The 22,632-nt window shown below is 35.5% G+C and overlaps 1 protein-coding gene across 2 annotated transcripts in view; it reads right to left on the bottom strand.

Moving 5' to 3' along the window:
• The window catches only part of GLRA3 (glycine receptor alpha 3), a 174,146-nt gene that overhangs the window by 67,929 nt on the left and 83,585 nt on the right, over positions 1-22,632 (bottom strand). For both annotated transcript variants that reach the window (XM_043487336.1, XM_043487337.1), the window contains exon 4: positions 11,034-11,257. In XM_043487336.1, the coding sequence (XP_043343271.1) occupies positions 11,034-11,257 (224 nt within the window). The remainder of the gene's footprint in view (positions 1-11,033; positions 11,258-22,632) is intronic.

Raw genomic sequence — 22,632 nt, 5'->3', positions numbered from 1 at the left:
TAACTAATCACATTCTCTACTGTTTAGGAAATATTGTGTAAGAGAGGACATGGAGTTCTCTTTTATGAAACAAGACACACAAACAGGATGTGTGTTTCTTTCATTTTCCCTTAAAACATCTTGGCTTAGTTAAGCAGCAACGTCCAAAAAAAAAAAAAAAAAAAAGATGATGACTATAATCTATTCTAAACAATTCACCTCATTAAAATCAAGGTATTACCAATTTTTAAACAAGCATTGCTTGTTTGCCCAGAATATGTGGTCCCAACCATTAACTGAAGTATTTCGTAAAAAGGCTTTTTGACTCCACTTTAGGCTTTATTTGCAAATGATAAGTATTTTATTAGCTTTTAATATTTCTAAACATACTGTTATAAGGACAATTGCCTCAACTATCAGCATTGAAATATTATCTGTAATATCATACTAGGTAATACTTTTTGCTTACTATGTGACAGGCACTATTTTAAATACTTCATATATGCCTTAATTTGTTTATTTCTTAATATGAATTTATAACACAGCTAAGTGATGTTACCTTTACTTAGAGATGAGGAGATTAAGACTTAACTCACCTGATATGTAAAGCAGAAATTGATAGAGCTGAATCAATAGCTCTGAGAGTCTAGCTGTAGATTCTATGCCCTTAACCTTTAAGTCAACTGCCTTTCAAGGGCATTAGAATGCTTTTCATGAAAATGAGTTCTTTAATTAATATGACTTTGAAAATGTGCATTTCTGTAACATAAAAAATGATGATTTTCATACACTATGAGTTTTTAAAGTAAATGACATATGTGGTTTGTTCAAAAAGAAACTTAGTCATTAAACTTTAGAAAATAGAAGAAATCTGCCCATGGATTTTACATATTTACTTGGGTTCATCATGAATAATTCTATAAAGAGTAACTAAGTAAATAACTCTCAGGAGATCATATTGTTGGAGCACCAGAAGGAAGATTGGAACTAGTGTTCTAGTTGGAGTCTTGTTGTCCTCTGATTATAGAGATGATCATAGCTTATTAACTCATCACCTGTGCAATCTCAGTCTTGTTAATGGTCCCTTTAAGAAGCTAATATAAGCTATGGGCCTCTTCAAAAGACTGTACATAATCAAACACATGCAAAATATTCTTACAACATATATTTTATGGCATTGTAAACCACTTTCCCTTGAATAAACAGCATCTTAAAAAGCATCAACAAAGAATGAAATTAGAACACTTCCTAACACCATACACAAAGATAAATTAAAGTAAACAAGTGGGACCTAATTACATTTAAAAACTTTTGCACAGCAAAGAAAACTATAAACAAGGTGAAAAGATAACCCTCAGAATGGGAGAAAATAATAGCAAATGAAACAACTGACAGAGGATTAATTTCCAAAATATACAAGCAGTTTATACAACTCAATACCAGAACAACAAACAACCCAATAAAAAGTGGGGAAAAGACCTACACAGACATTTCTCCAAAGAAGACATACAGATGGCTAACAAACACATGAAAAGATGCTCAACATTGCTCATTGTTAGAGAAATGCAGATCAAAACTACAATGAGGTATGCATCACCTCATACCAGTCAGAATGGCCCTCATCAAAAAGTCTACAAACAATAAATCCTGGAGAGGGTGTGGAGAAAAGGGAATACTCTTGCACTGTTGGTGGAAATGTAAACTGATACAGCCACTATGGAAGACGGTGTGGAGATCCCCTAAAAATCTAGGAATAAAACCACCATATGACCCAGCAATCCCACTCCTAGGCATATACCCTGTGGAAATCAAAATTGAAAAAGACACATGTACCCTAGTGTTCACCCCAGCATCATTTACAATAGCTAGGACATGGGAACAACCTAAATGTCTATTGACAGATGAATGTATAAAGAAGTTGTGGTATATATACACAAAGGAATATTACTCAGCCATTAAAAGGAATGCATTTGAGTTAGTTCTAATGAAGTAGATAAACCTAGAGCCTATTATACAAAGTGAAGTAAGTCAGAAAGAGAAAGATAAATATCATATATTAATGCATATATATGGAATCTAGAAAGATGGTACCGATGAATTTATTTGCAAGGCAGCAATGGAGAAACAGACACAGAGAACAGACTTACAGACATGGGGAGAGGGGAGAAGAGGGTGAGATGTATGGAGAGAGTAACATGGAAACTTAAATTATCATATGTGAAATAGATAGCCAATGGGAATTTGCTGTATGTCTCAGGGATCTCAAACAGGGGCTCTGTATCAACCTAGAAGGGTGGGATGGGGAGGGAGGTGGGAGGGAGGATCAAGAGGGAGGGGATGTATGTATATCTATGGTTGATTCATGTTGATGTTTGACAGAAAACATCAAAATTCTGTAAAGCAATTATCTTTCAATTAAACATAAATTTTTAGAAAATTTTTAAAAAGCATCAATTGAAATATTTGCTTTTTTATTTAAAAATTAATGACTAATTTCAAAAAAGTATATATTGTATAAGTAATCTTTAATTATTTTCACAACCAAATTTCAAAGAAAGAGTGATAATAATAAGTATTGTTGCTCAGTCACTAAGTCCTGTTATGGACTGCAGCACGCCAGGCTTCCCTGTACTTCACTGTCTCTTGGAGTTTGCTCAAACTCATGTCCATCGAGTTGCTGATGCCATCTAACTATCTCATCTTCTGTCACACCCTTCTCCTCTTGCACTCAATCTTTCCCAGCATCAGGGTCTTTTCCAGTGAGTCAGCTCTTCACATCAGGTGGCCAAAGTATTGGAGCTTCAGCTTCAGCATCAGAACTTCCAATGAATATTCAGGGTTGATTTCCTTTAGGACGGGCTGGTTTGATCTCTTGCTGTCCCAGGGACTCTCAAGAGTCTTCTCCAGCATCACAATTTGAAAGTATCAATTCTTCAGCCCTCAGCCTTCTTTGGCCCTCACTCTCACACCCATACATGACTCCTGGAAAAACCATAGCTTTGAGTATATGGAACTGTGATCACAGTCAGCTTAAGTAAAAGTTGAAATTATGTTACTATCTTTGACAAGTTGCTGTGCATGGTATTTTTGAGGTAAAGTTTCTTCCTGGAATTTGATGGTTAATACAATCATGCTTCTGCAGTATAAACAGTACAGTTGAATGTCTTAGTGTGCATTTGCAGGGCTTCCCTGGTGGCTCAGAGGTAAAAGTGTCTTCCCGCAATGCGGGAGACCTGGGTTCAATCCCTGGGTCGGGAAGATGGAGAAGGAAATAGCAACCCACTCCAGTATTCTTGCCTGGAGAATCCCATGGATGGAGGAGCCTGATGGGCCACAGTCCACGGGGTTGCAAAGAGTCAGACACGACTGAGCGAGTTCACTCACTTTCACTTAAAGGAAGCAGTAGATAGTACTGAACTGCCAATAATGTGCTTTCATTAATTTGTGATGAGGATTTGCCATTCTCATTTCACAAGTGATAAAACCAAGGCTTAGACTGACAATTTGCAAAAGTCCACAAATTTGCTCATTTATGGATTCTGGAAAAGACCAGAATTTAAACTTCTGGGGGTTTTGTTTTCTCTTCAGAAAGATAAAAATAAAAGCTTTAGTGCTAATTGTATGCCTGGCACTATCTAGGTCATTTATGTAGTTGATTGCAAGCTCAAGGTATTCAGTATTTTCACCATTATGCATGTAAGAAAAATGAGCCTTTCACAGGTAAAGAGACCTGTCCCAAACCACAGCCAGTAAGTAAATTTACCTCCTGTTGTGTCTGTTGAGAATGGAAGACCCTGACGATACTTTCTCCTGAACCATTTTATTTCTCAGGGTTGTTCGTGTAGCTGCTAATTCTGAGAGATGAGATCACATTCCCGTGGACAAAGAGAAGGCTTGCTTGCAGCTTGCTATGAAAGCAGTGGATCCCCAGTCTCAGGGTTCCACAATTGTGTGGCAGATCCCTGGATGTGTTGTGTCCATCTGTGTCTGCTGTATTGTTCCCACAAGACCTGAGGACAATGAGGAAGTTGGGCAAATGTGCCGAGGCGCCTGCTGCTTGGCAGTGAGTAATTCATTCCTCTGTCTCTGATCCCAGAGACCTGTGTCTGCAGTCAGCACCCATGAAGTACATAATAAGCTAACCTTGTAAGTAGAATAAAGTCAAATCCCAAACTTGACAATCCAAAATCATGTGTCTTGTCCGAACACCTTCGCTTGAAAAGCATTCCACTCCAAGAGGGAGGGAATATGTGTTTACATACAGCTGATTCACTTTGTTGTGCAGCAGAAACTAACACAATGTCATAAAGCAATTATATTCCAATTTTTTTTTTAAATTTGACATAAATGCAGAATTCTTCTCTTGCAAGTAAATGAATAAAAATCATGTTAAAAAAGAACAGAAAAATTATCAACATAATTAAAAATTATAATAAAAGTTGTTAATATAGTTTACTTAAAATTTATCAATGTAATTCACGGATGTCATTTAGAAGCTTGACAATTACATAAAACATGTGGAAAAGAGCTTTGCCCCACCCATCCCTACCCCCAATTCAGTTCTAGCTCCTCAGAGGCAGCCTTCTTTGGAAATCTGTTTGGGATTTACATTCTGTATCTAAATTGCTAGCACATTATGCTGGATTTGTAAAATGTGTGAAGTTTCCTATTAATTTGCTACAAAGGAAAATAAGAATTTACTTCCCTTATACTACACTCTATGTACTTAACATTTCAGCAGAATTCAAAATTTAATTATGTAAAAATTAATGGTGAAATTAATATTCAGTGTTTACATGTTGTGAATATGCAATTAATGTTCATAGTTAAGTTTAGTTGTTTGCCATAATTACAGCTCTTAGATGGTGCTTGTTTACCCCAGTGTTAATAACTGTCTTACTTTAATGATCACTTCAGTTTCTATTCCCTACTATTACTTCAAACTCAACAAACTCCTTATCAGAACCAAGGCCTTCTCAATGATTAAACAGAGCAGACAGTGGATCTCTTCCTTATTTTTCATGGAGGTCTCTATTTCTTTTCAAGTCAGATATTGAACCTTCGTATTGATACTCTGCATTTCATATCCTTTCTTTCCTATTTCCTATTTCTCAGTATCTTGATTCAGCTTTTTGGCAGATTTCTCCATTTCATCTTTCAAATATTCCACTAATGTTTTTCCTACTTTGGTTTACTATCTGTACTTTCCTATGCTCTGAATGACTTCATTTCTCCTTTCCTGAAAGTCTCCTATTTAATTTCTGCCCAGAGATTTCTTTTCATGGTCTCTTCTGCTTCTTGCATTTTCTCTTGAGTAATTTTTTTTCTCTTTATTTCTTTAATTTTCTTCTTTTTGCTCTTTATTTCTTCTGCATGTTTATTCTGACCTCTGCTTCTTTTTTTATTACTGTTATTATTATAGGATGTCCTCCAATGTCTGTTTATATTTAAGAATGAGGTAATAAAAACTAGTTGGAATTCAATGAGCAGAAGATGATTCATTGAGTAATGGCACGACTCATTCATCATGGGATGGCTGCTCAGACTTTTCACTGGTGATTCCCCAGTTGTCTGTAGATCTTTCCTCTTAGACATTCTGCAGAGGACAGGTGTGCAAACCTCCCAGTACTCATTTCCTTGCTGTGATGCTTCGTGACAGACCAGTTGTGCCTGTAGTCCCTACTCCAGAAGTTCGTGGAACACCCTTGTTGGAGTTTTCTGTCCTTCTGCTTTCTGCCCAGATCAGAAGGCATAAAAGCAGATCCTAGTCTGGGAAACATGGGCAAGAAAGTGAGGATAAAGGGCTCACTGTTGTTCCTGTAAAGTTTACATCAAATTTTTTTTTTAATTTTTAAAGATTTTTTGATGTGGACCATTTTTAAAGTCTTTTATTGAGTTTGTTACAATATTGCTTCTATCATTTATGCTCTGGTTTTTTGGCTGAGAGGCATGTGGGATCTTAGCTCCCCAACCAGGGATTGAACCCACACCCCCTGCACCGGAAGGTGAATGTTTAACCACTAGACCGCCAGGGAAGTCACTCAACTCTTTGTTTTTTTAATCTCCTTTCTAGCCCCCTCTTTCTGATGTCTTAGCTGTCTTAAATTTCTAAAAATTTGAGGATATTATTTTCTTCCTTTTAGGTTCCCCCATTTTGTCTTAGGTTTTGGCTATCTCTGTGAAGTCAGTTTTCACAAGTGCATTCATTTTCAAGCTTCCTAAAATATCTCGTCATCACTCATCTGTCACTCTTATTTCCCATTCTTTTCATCTTCCTGTGTGTTAATGTCATTTCATTCCTTACTCAGTTTATTTCTTTGTTTTAGTGGCTTTAAGGAGGAAGTACAGACAAATAGTAAGTTCAATAGGTCAGGTTTGCCAGGACATTCTTCTTTCTTTGAGCAAGCAAGAAAGCAGATTGCTCACGAAACATCACAGGTGCTCCATTTGTAAATCGAATAAGATTTTTTTTCCCAAGCACAACTTTTGTTAACAAAGAAACTGCTTGCCATTTGAAATTTCAAAGTCCTGTGAAATTTCCAAAAACAACTGAAAAAAACATGAATTTAGTCTTTGATCATGTGAGCCAGGATAGAGCAAACAAAAACTAGATGCCAAGAGACATCGTTTGTTTCATCTGAACTCATACTGAAAGAAGAAAGATGCAATTCTGAATTATTCTATAACTTTTCTCAAAATATTAGAAGAAATGTGGGCAATTTATAATGGATGGCACCATTTTCCAAGTCCATTAAGACTTGATATAAACAACTAAATAGCCATAATCATCAGGATACAATAAAACACACACACTGTTATTTCAACAAATCTAGATATTATAATTTTGCAAAATGATTTTCCAAGCTACTTGGTGATATATTCTTGCAATTTGTGACACCCAAAATCTCTGAAATGAAACAGCACCTTAAAATTAAAAACAAATTATATCTTCCACAAAGTTTGTTTTCAGAAAAAGAAGTAAATTTGATTTGTTTATGCCTGTTATGGATCCCCTGATAGCCATCACAAAGTCACATCACAGAGGAATCAAGACCATGACTTCAGGTTAAAAGCCTCTGTCACTTAAAATATAGGTATTTAATTCATAAGTAAAATATAACTCTTACTAAAAAGTTCAAATAATATAAACTTACATATAGGGAAATTTATAGCTCACCTTTAATTCTACTTAAATTCTCTGGTTCTTTTCCATAATTGATTATTTTTAACAAATTGTGAGCATCCTTCTGAACTTCTTGTATGGAATTAGATATATGTGTATTTTTTTATATTTTATTTTATTTTTTCAGTTAAGAGAACAATGTCTATTTGTTTTTTATAACTGGAGTATAATTGCTCTACAGTGTTGTGTTGGTTCCTGCTGCACAACGTGAATCAGCCATATGTATACATATCTCCCTTCCCTCTTGAGCCTCCACCCCATACCCCCACCCCCCCTTCTCGGTCACCACAGTGCATGGAGCTGAGCTCCCTGTGCTATACGGCAGCTTCCCACTAGCTACTTACTTTATACATGTATATAGTAAGTGTACATATGTCAACACTGCTCTCCCAGTTTGTCCAGCTCCCCCCAGATATAGGTATGTTTTTACATACACTGTTATGCTTAAATATATAGAATGTTTTAAACAAAACTAAGCATGAAACATTTCTAACCTTAAGGATATTTTGAAGGCATTTTCTTATGAATACATTTAGGTCTAGATCCTGAAGAGTATTTCATGATTTGGGGCTGTAGTTTTGTTCTGCCTTGTTCTCATTAGTGAATATACAGGGTCTTTTGTTGCTATATCAGTGGTGTAGTGTGTATCTTTGTAAATGTGTCTTGTTGTACACATGAACACATAAATAAAATAAATTCCTAGAAGCAGAATTGTTGGGTTGAAGGATAAATGTATTTTACATTTTTATATAACCCAACAAATCATTTTCTGAAAGTTAATATCAAGTCACCTGCCTACAAAAGGGTATTAGCACTAAATATTACATCTTATTAATTTCTGCCAATGTAATTATAAAAAGTTCTCTTATTTCTTATTTGGCATTTTTTCTTACACCAATGTTATAATTCCTGATTTAACTGTCAAGCATAATTTAGAAAATTAAAGAAGAGAAGAAAAGTCTATTATATTTGCTCATATTTCTGATGACAGTTTCCTTTCTTCTTTCTTGATGCTTCAGTGTTTCTTCTCTTGTTGGTTCCTTTCTGTTTAGAAAACTTCCTTTAGCTGTACTTTGAGGGGAAGTCTGCCCACCTATCTGGTGCTAAGTCGCTTCAGTCATGTCGTGTCCCACTCTCTTTGCAACGCTATCGACTGTGGCACATCAGGCTCCTCTGTCCATGGGTTTCTCCAGGCCAGAATTCTGGAGTGGGTTGAAGTGCCTGCCTCCCAGGGATCTTCCCAACCCAGAGATCAAACTACCCTCTCTTACTTCTCTGGCATTGGCAGACAGGTTCTTGACCACTAGTGCCATGAGGGGGAGAAGGCAATGGCAATCCACTCAGCCTGGTGGGCTGAGGTCTATGGGGTCACACAGAGTTGGACACGACTGACATGACTTAGCAGCAGCAGCAGCGCCATGAGGTCTATTTGTGACAAATTCTCTTAATTTTCCTTTATCCAAGAATGTCTCAATTTCCCCTTCATTCCTAAAGGATATTTTCACCAGGTGAAAGTGAAAGCGTTAGTCACTCAGTCATGTCCGACTCTGTGACACCAGGCTCCTCTGTCCATGGAATTCTCCAGGCAAGAATATTGGAGTGGGCTGCCATTTCCTTCTCCAGGGGATCTTCCCGACGCCAGGATAGAACCCAGCTCTCCCACACTGCAGACAGACTCTTTACTGGCTGAGTCGCCAGGGAAGCCCTTCACCAGGTACAAAGGTCCATATAATCAAATTTATGAATTTTCCAGTAGCTATGTATGGGTGTGAGACTTGGAGCATGGCGAAGACTGAGCACTGAAAAGCTGATGCCTTTGAACTGTGGTGCTGAAGAAGACTCTTAGAGTCCCTTGGACAGCAAGGAGATCCAACCAATCAATCCTAAAGGGAATCAACCCTGAATATTCACTGGAAGGACCGATGATGAAGCTGAAGTTCCAATACTTTGACAACCTGATTCGAGGAGCTGGCTCACTGGAAAAGACCCTGGTGAAAGGAAAGACTGAGGGCAGGAGAAGAGGGTGGCAGAGGATGAGATGGTCGGATGGCATCATCAACTCAATGGGCAGGAGTTTGAGCAAACTCCAGGAGAAAAGGAAGCCTAGTGTGCTGCTACAGTCCATGGGGTCGTCAAGAGTCAGACACAACTAAGCGACTGAACAAGATTCCAGGGATACCAGTTCCTTTCTTTCAGCACTTGAAAAATGCATGTCTTCTTTTTGGTTTCTATGATTTCTGATCAGAAATTAGTTATCATTTCAATTGTTTTTCCCCTGCATGTAAGGTTTTGTTGCTCTCAATATTATCTGTATTTTTATTTAGTTTTCAGAAGTTTGTGTGTGATGTGATTTGGGATTTAGGCAGTATCTTGAATTTGTAGATCTATGCCTTTTGCAAAATATATACATTTCAGCCATTAATTCCTTTAATATTTTTTGTAGCTCTATACCTTTTTCTCTGTCTCCATCTGAGACTCCAATGACACAAATGTTAGATCATTTGTTATACTGCCACAGGTGCCTGAGGTGTCCTCCACTGGCCCCCAATCTATCATTTCTCTGTTGTTTAGAATGTGTGATTTTATTATTCTTAGAGTTCACTGGTTCTTTCCTCTTTTCACATGGAATAAAAAAATATGAAAATCATATATATTGGGATAAGGAATTAGCATGATTTACAAAACAACTTTGTATAAAAATGTTTTCAAAATCACTAAGGTAGTAAGATTAAATTTTCATTCCTGTTATTTCTATTTTTATATTATTTCATGGAAAAAATAACAACTATACCTGATATTGGGCAGATGAACTCAAAAGCAAATATACCTATTCCTGGTGAAAAGAAAAGTTAAAAACTAGAAAATAGAGAGGTAAAAATCTAAGGATTTAACTTTCAAGCTATAGATACAATGCCTAGTTTACCTTGATACTTTTAAAATATGTTACTGGTGATACACATATTTTTGAAGCAATTACCTATTGCTATAGAGTATATTGTCTCTTCGAAGAAATATGATATGAATTCTGATCCTAACCTTCTCTTCTTTTTCAAAAAAATTAACTAAGTGACTAAAAATAATTATGGAAAATCAAGATAAATTAAGAGAAAATTAAGATAAATTAAGAAAATTGAGATAAATTAAGATAAAATTAAAATAAATAAGACAGTCATTTTAGTTTAGACTTTTTTCAGATGGAGCACAATTCTTCAAGTAGATTAGTGTAAGTACCTATTTACTGAATTTATACCTATTTGATATTAGGTATAAATAGCAAAGCTGAATTTGAATGAGTTCCGAAGTTCAACTGTCAAGAAATGTTACTATTAGTGTTTATATTTTGATATTATTGCTATGTTTTGGTATTAGCTTTGAAAGGCTACATGGTCTTCTGAGAAATGTATAGTAAATAACTAAAATGTAAATTAGATCTTTTTCTAAAGATTGACCACAGAAGTTCAAGGACATCTTTAAAAACTACATACACCTGATAAATAATTTATGGGAAATGGATCCCAGAGAAGCAAACCTAAATATTACCTCATGTATAAATATTTAAAGGAAGTATGCATACAGAAAAATGTAATCACAACATATGATTCAAACTACATTCAATTTACCTTTAAACCACCCACCAATTTGCCTGATGTAAGAACCTAGGCCATTTATTTTAAAAAGTGGATTTCCAAGAATTACTCATATAGTTCCTGGATCTGGAACTTGGTATCTTAATGTTAATTAAATATATTTGGGAAATGGTATATCATAGGAACTTAAGTGGGACAATGAAAGCACTTACTCAAACATTCAAAACACTCCCTAAAAGCTAAAAAACAAACAAACCACTACTGTGTTTCACTTAAATGCTCACCTTATTGAATAAAGAACATTCCCATTCTTGAAAATTCTTAACAACTTGTTGTCTGTAGTCACTTCATGAAAGTTGGCTCCCTTTTCATTGGCAAAGAACAAATCAGGTTTCCAAATGGAATCCAACATGGAAGGATCTAGGTCCAAGGAGTCATCAGGGTATTCACTATATGCAAGACGCGGGTCATTCCATTTCTGACGAAGAAAAATATTCACTCTGTAATCCTGTGACAGAAGAAAGAAAGAGGGGCAAAGGCTTGTTTTTAAAAGCTTAGAATTGTATGTGTTAGTCTTTTGGCTTCTCTGAATTATAGCACAAACTGCTGACATCCATGTGAGATTTCCATACCCCTCAATCCTCAGTCGTTACCACCAAGAGCCTCTACTTCTGAGGCTTTGCCAATGTTTCTACATGCCTCCAAAGAAAAGGTCACAGAAGACCACACTTTTATCATGCTTATATTTTGCTGTGCCATTCAAATTTTACTCTCTTGAATAAAATACTGAATTGCTATTGGACACTCAGAATAAAATATTTTAGAATCACTTCTTTTTGTAGGTATCCATTAGCATCCAGAATGCATTTAGTAAAATTTTATTGAAAGCTGCTTATTTTGTGAAAATAAACATATGCACTTTTTACAATAAAGCCCCATTTTCTCATATTTAATATATCACAAAGGTTCTATGAAACTGGTGAAGTGGTAAAAATAAAAGGTGGTTTTGGAATAATAAAGGAAAGCTATTGCCAGTAATCCTTTAAGATTTGGCTTATGAGATTTCCCAATTAGATCTTTCATAGTTATTAATGAAAGAAAAGTCAAAGATTCCAATCAAATTCTTGCTTACAGTTTCCAGACTAAGGTTCAGTTCAGTTCAGTCACTCACTCGTGTCTAACTCTTTGCGACCCCATGAACCGCAGCACCCCAGGCCTCCCTGTCTATCACCAACTCCCAGAGTTTACTCAAACTCATGTCCATCGAGTCAGTGATGCCATCCAACCATTTTATCCTCTGTCATCCCCTTCTCCTGCCCTCAATCTTTCCCAGCATCAAGGTCTTTTCAAATGAGCCAGTTCTTCACATCAGGTAGCCAAAGTATTGGAGTTTCAGCTTCAACATCAGTCCTTCCAATGAACACCCAGGACTGATCTTCTTTAGGATGGACTGGTTGGATCTCCTTGCAGTCCAAGGGACTCTCAAGAGTCTCCTCCAATACCACAGTTCAAAAGCTTCAATTCTTCAGCACTCAGCTTTCTTTATAGTCCAACTCTCACACCCATACATGACCACTGGGAAAACCATAGCCTTGACTAAGGTATAGAGTGACAAAGATCGACAACCATGTGTTTGTGTTATATTCGTACACAGTATGTAAGTACTATCTGTGACTAAAAAATTTTGAAATGAGCAAATAAACATGCAGACTTAGTACAAGCATAAGTAAAATGAGCATTTTTAAGAAAGCTTAATTTCCATGGAAAATAGCTAAGGCTGGAGATATTCAGAGAAACTGAATATCTGTTTTCATCTATTTTATCATTCTTTAAACACCAAATTACCAGTCAACAGAATTGAGTAACCAAATAATCAGAAAAAATGCTTCCATAATATTAGACCCAAAGATTGGTTATCTTGCAATGAGGTCAAATTCAGAGTTTGAAGTGAATGTTACAAATATATATGTTCCCTTGATCATTATTTTTGCACTGGGACTCTTATATTCTAACTGGAACTGAGGTTACACACCAGATAGTACTTTTCTGCTTTCCAGTTGCCCCATGTATCTTCTAAAGTGACAACAGAGCAGAGATCACTTCAACTTTCTACCACAAAACTCATATTGATGTGGAAATCTCACAAGCCACAAGGATAGGTCATCCTACCCTAACATAGGGCTCAGAAGTATAGTTTCATGGCTGGTAGTCAGTTCCCATATCCCTCACTGTCCTGTAATCTGTGCCTCCACCCTAACTGCCACCAAATGCATCAGTGATGGGACTAGAGTCAGTTTGCCTCTGCCTGACCTCTAGGGAAAGACTAAAACAAGACAAGTTATGATGATATCTTCCAGGAAAAATAACTGATTATTCCTTTAAGACTGATTCTTAAGACTTTTTTTAAAAAGTTGCCGTATTTTTATATTGTAACTAATTTATTGATGGAGTACTCTGCAATGCTGAGAACTTTCAAGCTGCAGCGTATGTGATAAGGTGGCCCTAGTGGTAAAGAACCCACCTGCCAATGCAGGAGACTTAAGAAACACAGGTTTAGTCCCTGGGTTGAGAAGATTCCCCTAGAGAAGGGCATGGCAACCCACTTTAGTATTCTTGCCTGGAGAATCCCATGGACAGAGGAGCCTGGAGGACTCCACGGGGTCGCAAAGAATCAGACATGACTGAAGCAACTTAGCCTGCCCATATGTGATAAAATTTGGTTGACTCTCCTCATCTTTAAGTGATTGATTTAGTGATAAATTTGATACATACAATAGCAGATTCTTCCAGAAACACTTTTTGCTCCAAGAATGAGCTGGGAAAAAAGACATCAAGTAGCCTTCAGTTTATTTATAACTCACACAAGGAAAACATCAGCTGTCATCTGTCACCACAGCCAAATGTTTTCCTATATCCAGTGTGCTCCTTCTGTGAATAACCAGAACTATCTTTGTTTACTAACATGTCTAGGCCTATGGTTTAGAGCCAGAGTCCAAAGCATAACTGAAAAATGACTATTTCCTGAAAACCCAGAAACTTAGGTTTTAACAGTCCACACAGTTTAGGTTTTGACCTGCCTGCAAATGAACGTTGTGATGGGAAGCTTCCCTATCAAACAGTCAACTTCAGCTTTTTGAAAATAAACTTTTAAGCCCAACTCCTCAAGCCAATGTATCCCATCTATGCTCAGCAACCTATTATATTAATTATTTTTGAATTCTGAAAGGAAGTGAAAGTGTAGTCTCTCAGTCATGTCTAACTCTTTGCAACCCCATGAACTGTAGCCTGCCAGCTCCTCTTGTCCATGGAATTCTCCAGGCAGGAATACTGGAGTGGATTGTGATTCCCTTCTCCAGAGGATGTTCCCAACCCAGGGGTTGAACCCAAGTCTACCACATTGCAGGTAGATTCTTTATTGTCTGAGCCACCAGAGGATCCCTTTTGAATCCTGATCATATGTGAAAATGTGCAAAGAAAAGGGTATAAAACAACATATTCAAATAATACCACTCTAAAAGAAGAGTAACTCAACTTGTTATCCATGTAACTCAACTTGAAATAAATTGTTTGTAACAAAAGATCACAGATCAAGGAAGGAAACAGCTTTGCAAAACAGAGACCAATAAATGTGTATGCAGCCTATAGAGGAAAAAAAAAACGTTAAATGGACTTACTAAAGTCAGTTTAAAAATTCAGTCATTCCTTGGATATACTTAAAGACTAAGTGTCTTTGTTTGTTTTGGGTGGTTTTCTGTTTTATTTATTTATTTTTATTAACAATTTTGTGTTAGTTTCAGGTGTGTTTTATTAATAGGATTTTCCCTGTTCTCCTGGCTCTGCTTCTATAAGGGAGAAAATGTAGAAAGGTCATATGTGAGTTTTAAAAAAATGAGACAATACATCATAGCAAAATCAATATTTTTATCTCACATTTCTAAAATCTACCCATTTATTAAATTTATTCCTAAGTCTTATAAGGCAGCTGAATTGACATTTACATGCCTGGAATCATATTTTAGGACAGAGACATTAATGATTCTTTTCCCCTAGAAATGTCTTTTGTAGTAATATATATATACTTGCAAACCCTTCAGAAGTTAATTTTATTTTTTCATCATTTTGCATGTTATATAATTAATAAGTTGTTTCTAAATGTTATACCAGTGTATTAATCTTACACAACAGTGATAGAAGCATAATCATTATTTCATAAATATATAAAGACTAATTTTGACATTTTGGAGTTCAAGTTTATTATTATTATTAGAATAGAGTGTATCATGTTATTCTAACTACTTTAAATTAATTGTGCACGAAAACATTCTGTTGATCAAGTAAAATTATATACCACATTTGGATTTGAAAGTAAGCATTCATTAAAATGTACTTTAAATTCCCTATGTATGTCACATAGTAAATAATTACAGAACCACACTACACTTTCTCTCCTAGTATTTGAAATTTTACATTACGAGATACAAGTAAATAGTAATTCTATTAGGTTAATATTATAATGATTAATACACTAGGCTCAGAAGTAAATCTTCTTGGTATCAAATGTCAGCTCTCCCAGCAAATAGCTTTTCTTTTTCTAAATTAATTTTTATTGGAGTATGATTGCTTTACAGTGTTGTTAGTTTCTACTGCACAGCAAAGAGAATCAGCTATAAATACACATGTATCCCCTCTTTTTTCTATTTCCTTCCCATATCAGTCACAACAAAGCACTGAGTTCCCTGAGCTACACTGTAGGTTCTCATTAATTACCTATTTTATACATAGCAGTGTATATATGTCAATCCCAGTCTCCCAATTCATGCCACCCACCTCTTCCCCCCTTGGTGTCCATATGTTTATTCTCTACATCTGTGTCTCTATTTCTGTTTTGCAAATAAGATCATCTATACCATTTTTCTATATTCCACATATATGTGATATTTGTTTCATATAAAATATTTGTTTTTACTTTCTGACTTACTTCACTCTCTGTAACAGTCTCAAGGTCCAGCCATGTCTCTACAAATGATAATGTAGTACATATATACAATGGAATATTACTCAGCCATACAAAGGAATGAAATGTAGTGAATAGCTTTCTATTCTCTCTGGACCTTGTTTGATCAGTGGTGAGACAGGGATGATTATAACACCACTTCCCCTGATAGGGCTCTTGTGAGCACTGGATTGATCTACGTCACGTACTTGGAACCACACTCACTAAATGTTCGACTCTCAAAATTAACAGCCATAGTAAATAGAAATTTTCTTGTATTTTCTGTCTAAATTAGTTTTGAAGTACTAGTGGCACTTTTATTTGAATTTGGGGTAACTGAATTTGCCATGGAAGAGAACATGGGATGGATAACTGTAATGCTGAAATCTGGTGAATAAAAATATCTTTGAAAATTTGCAAGACTATTATGATAAATATCATTAACTTTTGTATTTCAACATTTCTGTATTTTTATATTTTCTGTGTTTATTCTATCGACCTTCCTCCCCCATTTATATATAAACATACATACATATACATATATTAAATTTGTTTTGAGTATATAAGGCTCTTTTCCATCACAGTAAGTACAGTTCACATTTCACTTTGTGCTAATGTTACACTAGGTGCTCCATGGATTACTTCTACTATCATCAGAGAAAATCTATAAAGTAAGTGTTATTAGGTGTACTTAACTTCACAGGTCTGGAGAACAGAACAAAGACACATTAAGTAACTTCAGCAGAATTACAGACCTATCAATAGCAGAGTGGTAATTCAGGCCCAGAAGTTGTGTTTCCAGAGTTTTAACAATGTACTTACTGACTGTGTGATCCACAGCCATTCATGATTCCCCTGTATGCAAACCAAACATTTTATAAACAAATACAGATTCTGGTCTATGGGGTTAATGGTGGGGATTTTTTGGTAAGGAATTTGGGGATTTACTGATCAACATGCTCTCTGATGGTAAATTACAAGCACTAAATCTAAGTGTGCCCAGACTAAATAATAGTTGCCACATTGTCATTTCTCTATAAAAGGTACCCTGGTGGGAGAACAAATTCAGTAGAAAACATAACACTATGTATTAGATCAGCTAAAATGACATATAGAATATTATTTTCATCTTTTGTCTTATAGGGATGTATATGATTGCTAGCAACTAACTGAAATGACCAATTAGGAAAAAAAAAAATAGTAGAGAGAAATAATAGCCTAATGTTAACAAAGCAAGTTAAGTGCTTCTCTTTCCCGTGATCCATAATTCAGTTCATTTTTAAATTCCCTGGTGCTTCAGGAAATTTCTAACCCAGCAACTAAGCCTGCCCCCCACCCTTCCCTGCCTTCCTTCTCTATTCCTGTCTCTGTGTCTCTGTCTCCTCCTTCATCTTTCTCCTCCTGTCCCTCACTCATACATGCACATGGCACACCCAACCTTACTACCTCTTTAGGACCTGCTGCTGTTTCTGTTTAATTGTTGTGTGCAGGTGTTTTTACATTGTATTGTTACAGATCAAAAAAAAAAAAAAAGATGTCAACAATGCTAGCACTGTTGATAACTTGATACCTTTGCCTTCTTTCTTTTCTTTTTCCCACACACTGTCACACAGTTGAAATTCTATCCTAGCTGCACTTTTGCATCTTTCCTTTCACTTAATGTATTTTAGCATTTCCTGGTATTCTTCTTATTCATCATTCCAGTGGCTATATGATGCACTTTTTAACACAAATACTTTTTCATATGATTGAATAGGATCTAGTGCATATGGAATTATGCAATCTGTGAAAAAACTTAAGTGCTCATTTATTTTCAATAGCCAAAGAAATTTTTTCTTTATGTCTCAATAAATCTGAGCAAGAATTAGTATTATAAAATACTTAACAAAGAATCTGTGGAGCATATTATCAGAAGACAATATTTCTGAGAGGAAAGCATTTAAGTGAGAAATTAATATCAAAATTAGAAATTAATGTCAAAGACACTTAAAAACTCCATGTATTTGGAAATTAAATGTTCACTTTTAAATGATGGGTTTATCTAAGAGGCCATAACAAGGAAAATTAGAAAATATTTGTAGCAATAAAAATGAAAAAATAATTTATCAGAATTTGTTGCATGAAGCTGAAACTGCCCAATGCAACTAAATATAGCATGGAATCTTGAATAAGGTGTGAAAACAAATAATGGACACTAGCATAAAATTTTGTGAAATTTGAATAAAATCTGTACTTTAGTTAATAACACTGTATCACATATTAATTTACTGGGCTTTTTAAAAACAACATAGTATTTATATTCAGAATTGGATTGGAAGCTTCAAGTCTTATTCAAAAATTTTTTAAATAAAAAAATTACTTTTTGGAAACAAAAAGGTTTTTAAAAAGCTAAAATAATAAGCTTTCTACACTTTTAGCAGTAATATTAAATGCCAGAGTAAATGGAACTATATCAAAGTTTTCAGTGAATATAAATTGGAAATCTAGCATTCTGTTCATACTTGTGGTTGTAGTTTTGGTTTAGTTGCTAAGTTGTATCTGACGCTTGCAGCTCCACAGACTGTAGCCCACCAGGCTCCTCTGTCCATGGGATTCTCCAGCAAGAATACTGGAGTGGACTGCCATTTCCTTCTCCACTGTTCATACTTAGTCTAACTTTATTGAAGCTTTCAATAGCTAAGTCAAAGATCTCTCTTGGTAAATGTCATTTTGCACTTAAAAATATATGGGTTATTCTCAAATATCTTTTGATATTGATTTTTAACATAATTCCACAGAAATAAGAGAACAGACTCTGTATGATTGTAATACCTTTAGACCATGAAATTTTTGCACCTTGTTTTATGTCCCTGGATATGTTCCAGTGTCTCCTGGTATATAATCAATGGGAACTTGAATAGAATTTGTATCCTGCTGTTGTGTGAAAACTGTATAAATCTTAATCATGTTGAAAAAAAGAAGATATTTCTAAAACAAGACTTTGAAAATGGTATTGTAAAAATAATCATTACAAAATAGAACAAGAAACACCAAAGAGGCTATTTTTTTCTGGATCACTTGAATATTTCCCAATTGACTGTAAAACTTAGCTCTAAAATTGGGTTTATAGTGGCAATTATCACTGCCCTTCTTCTTTATAATTTGATTTAATGAGATTGGCTTGACAAATTATACATTCACATACTAAATTTTGAAAAGGATGTTTTTTCCCAGGTTAAAGAGCTCAGTTGATATCCCTATTTTTAAAGTTATTGATGATGTTATCAAAGATGTTGTTAAGAAGTGGTACTTAGCTTGATTAAACTATTGGAAATATATTTTATATTCATGTAATTTTTAACTTGGTAAAAATTTTGCCCCAGCATATAATTATTCAGTTACTTTCTGCAAAAAGTAAGATGTGAATATTTAACAGTACATACATGTATTTGAGCATGTGTATGTTGAAAGCTGAGATGGAATATATTTATTTTCTGTATGTTGAAAAGTTGAGATAGAATATAAAAAGATCTTAATGACCCAGATAACCACAATGGTGTGATCACTCACCTACAGCCAGACATCAAAGACTCTGAAGTCAAGTGGGCCTTAGGAAGCATCACTACAAACAAAGCTAGTGAAGGTGATGGAATTCCAGTTGAGCTATTTCAAATCCCCAAAGATAATGCTGTGAAAGTGTTGTACTCAATATGCCAGCAAATTTGGAAAACTCAGCAGTGGTCACAGGACTGGAAAAGCTCAGTTTTCATTCCAATCCCAAAGAAAGGCAATGCTAAAGAATGCTCAAGCATTGCACAATTGCACTCAGCTCACACACTAGCAAAGTAATGCTCAAAATTCTCCAAGCCAGGCTTCAACAGTAAGTGAACTGAGAAGTTCCAGATGTTCAAGCTGGATTTAGAAAAGGCAGAAGAACCAGAGCCTAAATGGCCAACATCCACTGGATCACAGAAAGAGCAAGACAGTTCTAGAAAAACATCTATTTCTGCTTTATTAACTACAACAAAGCCTTTGATTGTGTGCATCACAACAAACTGTGCAAAATTCTTAAAGAGATGGGAATACCAGAACACCTTTTCTGCCTCCTGAGAAATCTGTATGCAGGTCAAGAAGCAGCAGTCAGAACTGGACATGGAACAACGAACTGGTTCCAAATTGGTAAAGAATTACATCAAGGCTGAACATTGTCACCCTGCTTATTTAACTTATATTCAGAGTACATCATGAGAAATGCCAGGCTGGATGAAGCAAAAGCTGGAATCAAGATTGCTGGGAGAAATATAAATAACCTTAGATACACAGATGACACCATCCTTATGGCAGAAAGTGAAGAAGAACTAAAGAGCCTATTGAAGTGAAAGAGAAGAATGAAAAAGCTGACTTAAAACTCAACATTCAAAAAACTAAGATCAAGGCATCTGGTCCCATCATTTTATGGCAAATAGATGGGGAAACAATGGAAACAGTGACAGACTTTAATTTCTTGGGCTCCAAAATCACTGCAGATGGTGACGGCAGCCATGAAATTAAAAGACACTTGCTCCTTAGAAGAAAAGCTATGATGAACCTAGACAGCATATTAAAAAGCAGAGACATTACTTTGCTGACAAAGTTTCATCTAGTCAAAGCTGTGGTTTTTCCAGTATCCATGTATGGATGTGAGAGTTAGACCATAAAGAAAGCTGAGTTCCGAAGAACTGATGCTTTTGAACTGTGGTGTTGTAGAACACTTTTGAGAGTCCCTTCGACTGCAAGGAGATACAACCAGTCCATCCTAAAGGAAATCAGTGCTGATTATTTGTTGGAAGCACTGAGGGTGAAGCTGAAGCTCCAATACTTTGGCCACCTGTTGGGTACAGATGACTCATTGGAAAAGACCCTGATGCTGGGAAAGATTGAGGCAGGAGGAGAAGGGGATGACAGAGGATGAGATGGTTGGATGGCATCACTGACTCACTGAATATGAGTTTGAGCAAGCTCCAGGAGTTGGGTGATGGACAGGGAAGCCTGGCATACTGCAGTCCATGGGGTCACAAAGAGTGGGACACGATGGAGCGACTACTGAACTGATGTTGAAAAGTTGACGTAGAATATATTATCTTAGCCAAAAACTCACCAGAATTTATTCAAGTTAAAAGTATTAAAAGATCAAAGTTATTTAGTGTTTTCCAATAAACATTTATTTATCCCACATTAAAAGACAGTAAATAGTTTCTTAGTTGAGGGGAACCAGGGAGTGACATGAATTTTAGGGAAAAATAAATATCCAAAAATCTCTGTGATGATGTTTGCACAACTGTGTGAATACTGAAAATCACTTAAGTCTATAGAATTTCAGCTAGATTAATTGTCTGGCATGTGTACAGTAAGCACTTATCACCTACACTGGAAAATACTTAGACTGGCAGCAGACTTCTCAACATTAATAATGAAACTCACAATACAATGGGTCAAATTACTCAAAGTACTAAGAGGAAATTATAGTTGACTTTGAATAGTGTACTCAGTAATATAATCTCCAAAATTGAAGGTGAGTCAGTACAGAAAAATACACAGTTTAATCTTGAACATTTACAAAATGAACTTCTAATTGATTTACTTTAAAAAGACAGTACAAAACCCACAGAATTCTGTTCTGAAATGCAAAAAGAAATGATGAATGCAAACTGATCCAAGTGGATATAAATTTGACTAGTCTTTGAATTTATGGGGTTCAAATGAACTGAAAAATTGAAAAGATATTATCATATACTAAGACTAAAATCATATGTAGAGATACCTCTAAAATATGTTAAACTCTTTCATGCAGAACATTTCATAATTTCTTTACAATGTAAATATTTAAATGGAGAGAGATGCCATGATTAAACAAAAAAGATTAAATATTATGAAGTGAGCAATTCTTTCTAAATTAGTTGTTGGATCCAGCGCAACTTTTATCAAAGTCCACCAAGTTTTTTGAGGAAATTGACAAGAAAATCTTATAAATTGTATGATTATAGATTATAAGACCCAGGAATAGCTAAGACATGCTTATAAATAAAGAACAAATGTAGAGAGATTTCATGTAATAGATGCTTAAAATGACTAAAATGCTGTAAGAGATTATGATACTGGTGCAAAGATAAACTGACTAATAGGACTAAAGGAAGAGCCTGAAAACAGTCCTTATTTGACAAAAAAAAAAAGTTTTTAGGTGAGAGCTGGGTGCTTAATAAATGATTCTGCCTATGGCAAAATGGTCACATTCTATGTCTACATGATACCACCCAAGAAATCAAGTTTGGGTAGATTAAAAGTTCAAGCAGAATAGTAAAACTGAAAAAATAGAAGAAAATATAGCAGAATATTCTATGGCCTTGACGTGAGGTAGATTTTTTAATAAATTCTATGATGTCAAAATTAAGAAATTCTATTCACCAACAGGCTATTTAAGGATAATGAAAAAACAGACCACAATGGAAAAAGATATTTGCCACAGTGGTAGAACTTATGATTGGCCATTGCCAAAATATAAAAAGTCTCACACCAATGTATGAGAAAAAGACAAACAACTGAGCAGACTACAGTAAAAAAAGAAATGCTTCACTGGACAGAGATCACAAATGTCCAATAAATATGTGAAAAAACGTTCAAACTCATTTGTAAATAAAGACGTGCTAATTAAGATATTGAGATACCATTTTTTTTCCCATTTATTTTTATTAGTTGGAGGTTAGTTACTTTACAATATTGTAGTGGTTTTTGCCATACATTGACATGAATCGCCATGGATTTACATGTGTTCCCCATCCCGATCCCCCCTCCCCCCTCCCTCTCCATCCCATCCTTCTGGGTCTTCCCAGTGCACCAGCCCTGAGCACTTGTCTCATGCATCCAACCTGGGCTGG

The sequence above is a fragment of the Cervus canadensis genome, chromosome 14, assembly GCF_019320065.1.
Source record: "Cervus canadensis isolate Bull #8, Minnesota chromosome 14, ASM1932006v1, whole genome shotgun sequence".
Classification (NCBI taxonomy): domain Eukaryota; kingdom Metazoa; phylum Chordata; class Mammalia; order Artiodactyla; family Cervidae; genus Cervus; species Cervus canadensis.
This window is presented reverse-complemented; position numbering and strand designations above follow the sequence as displayed.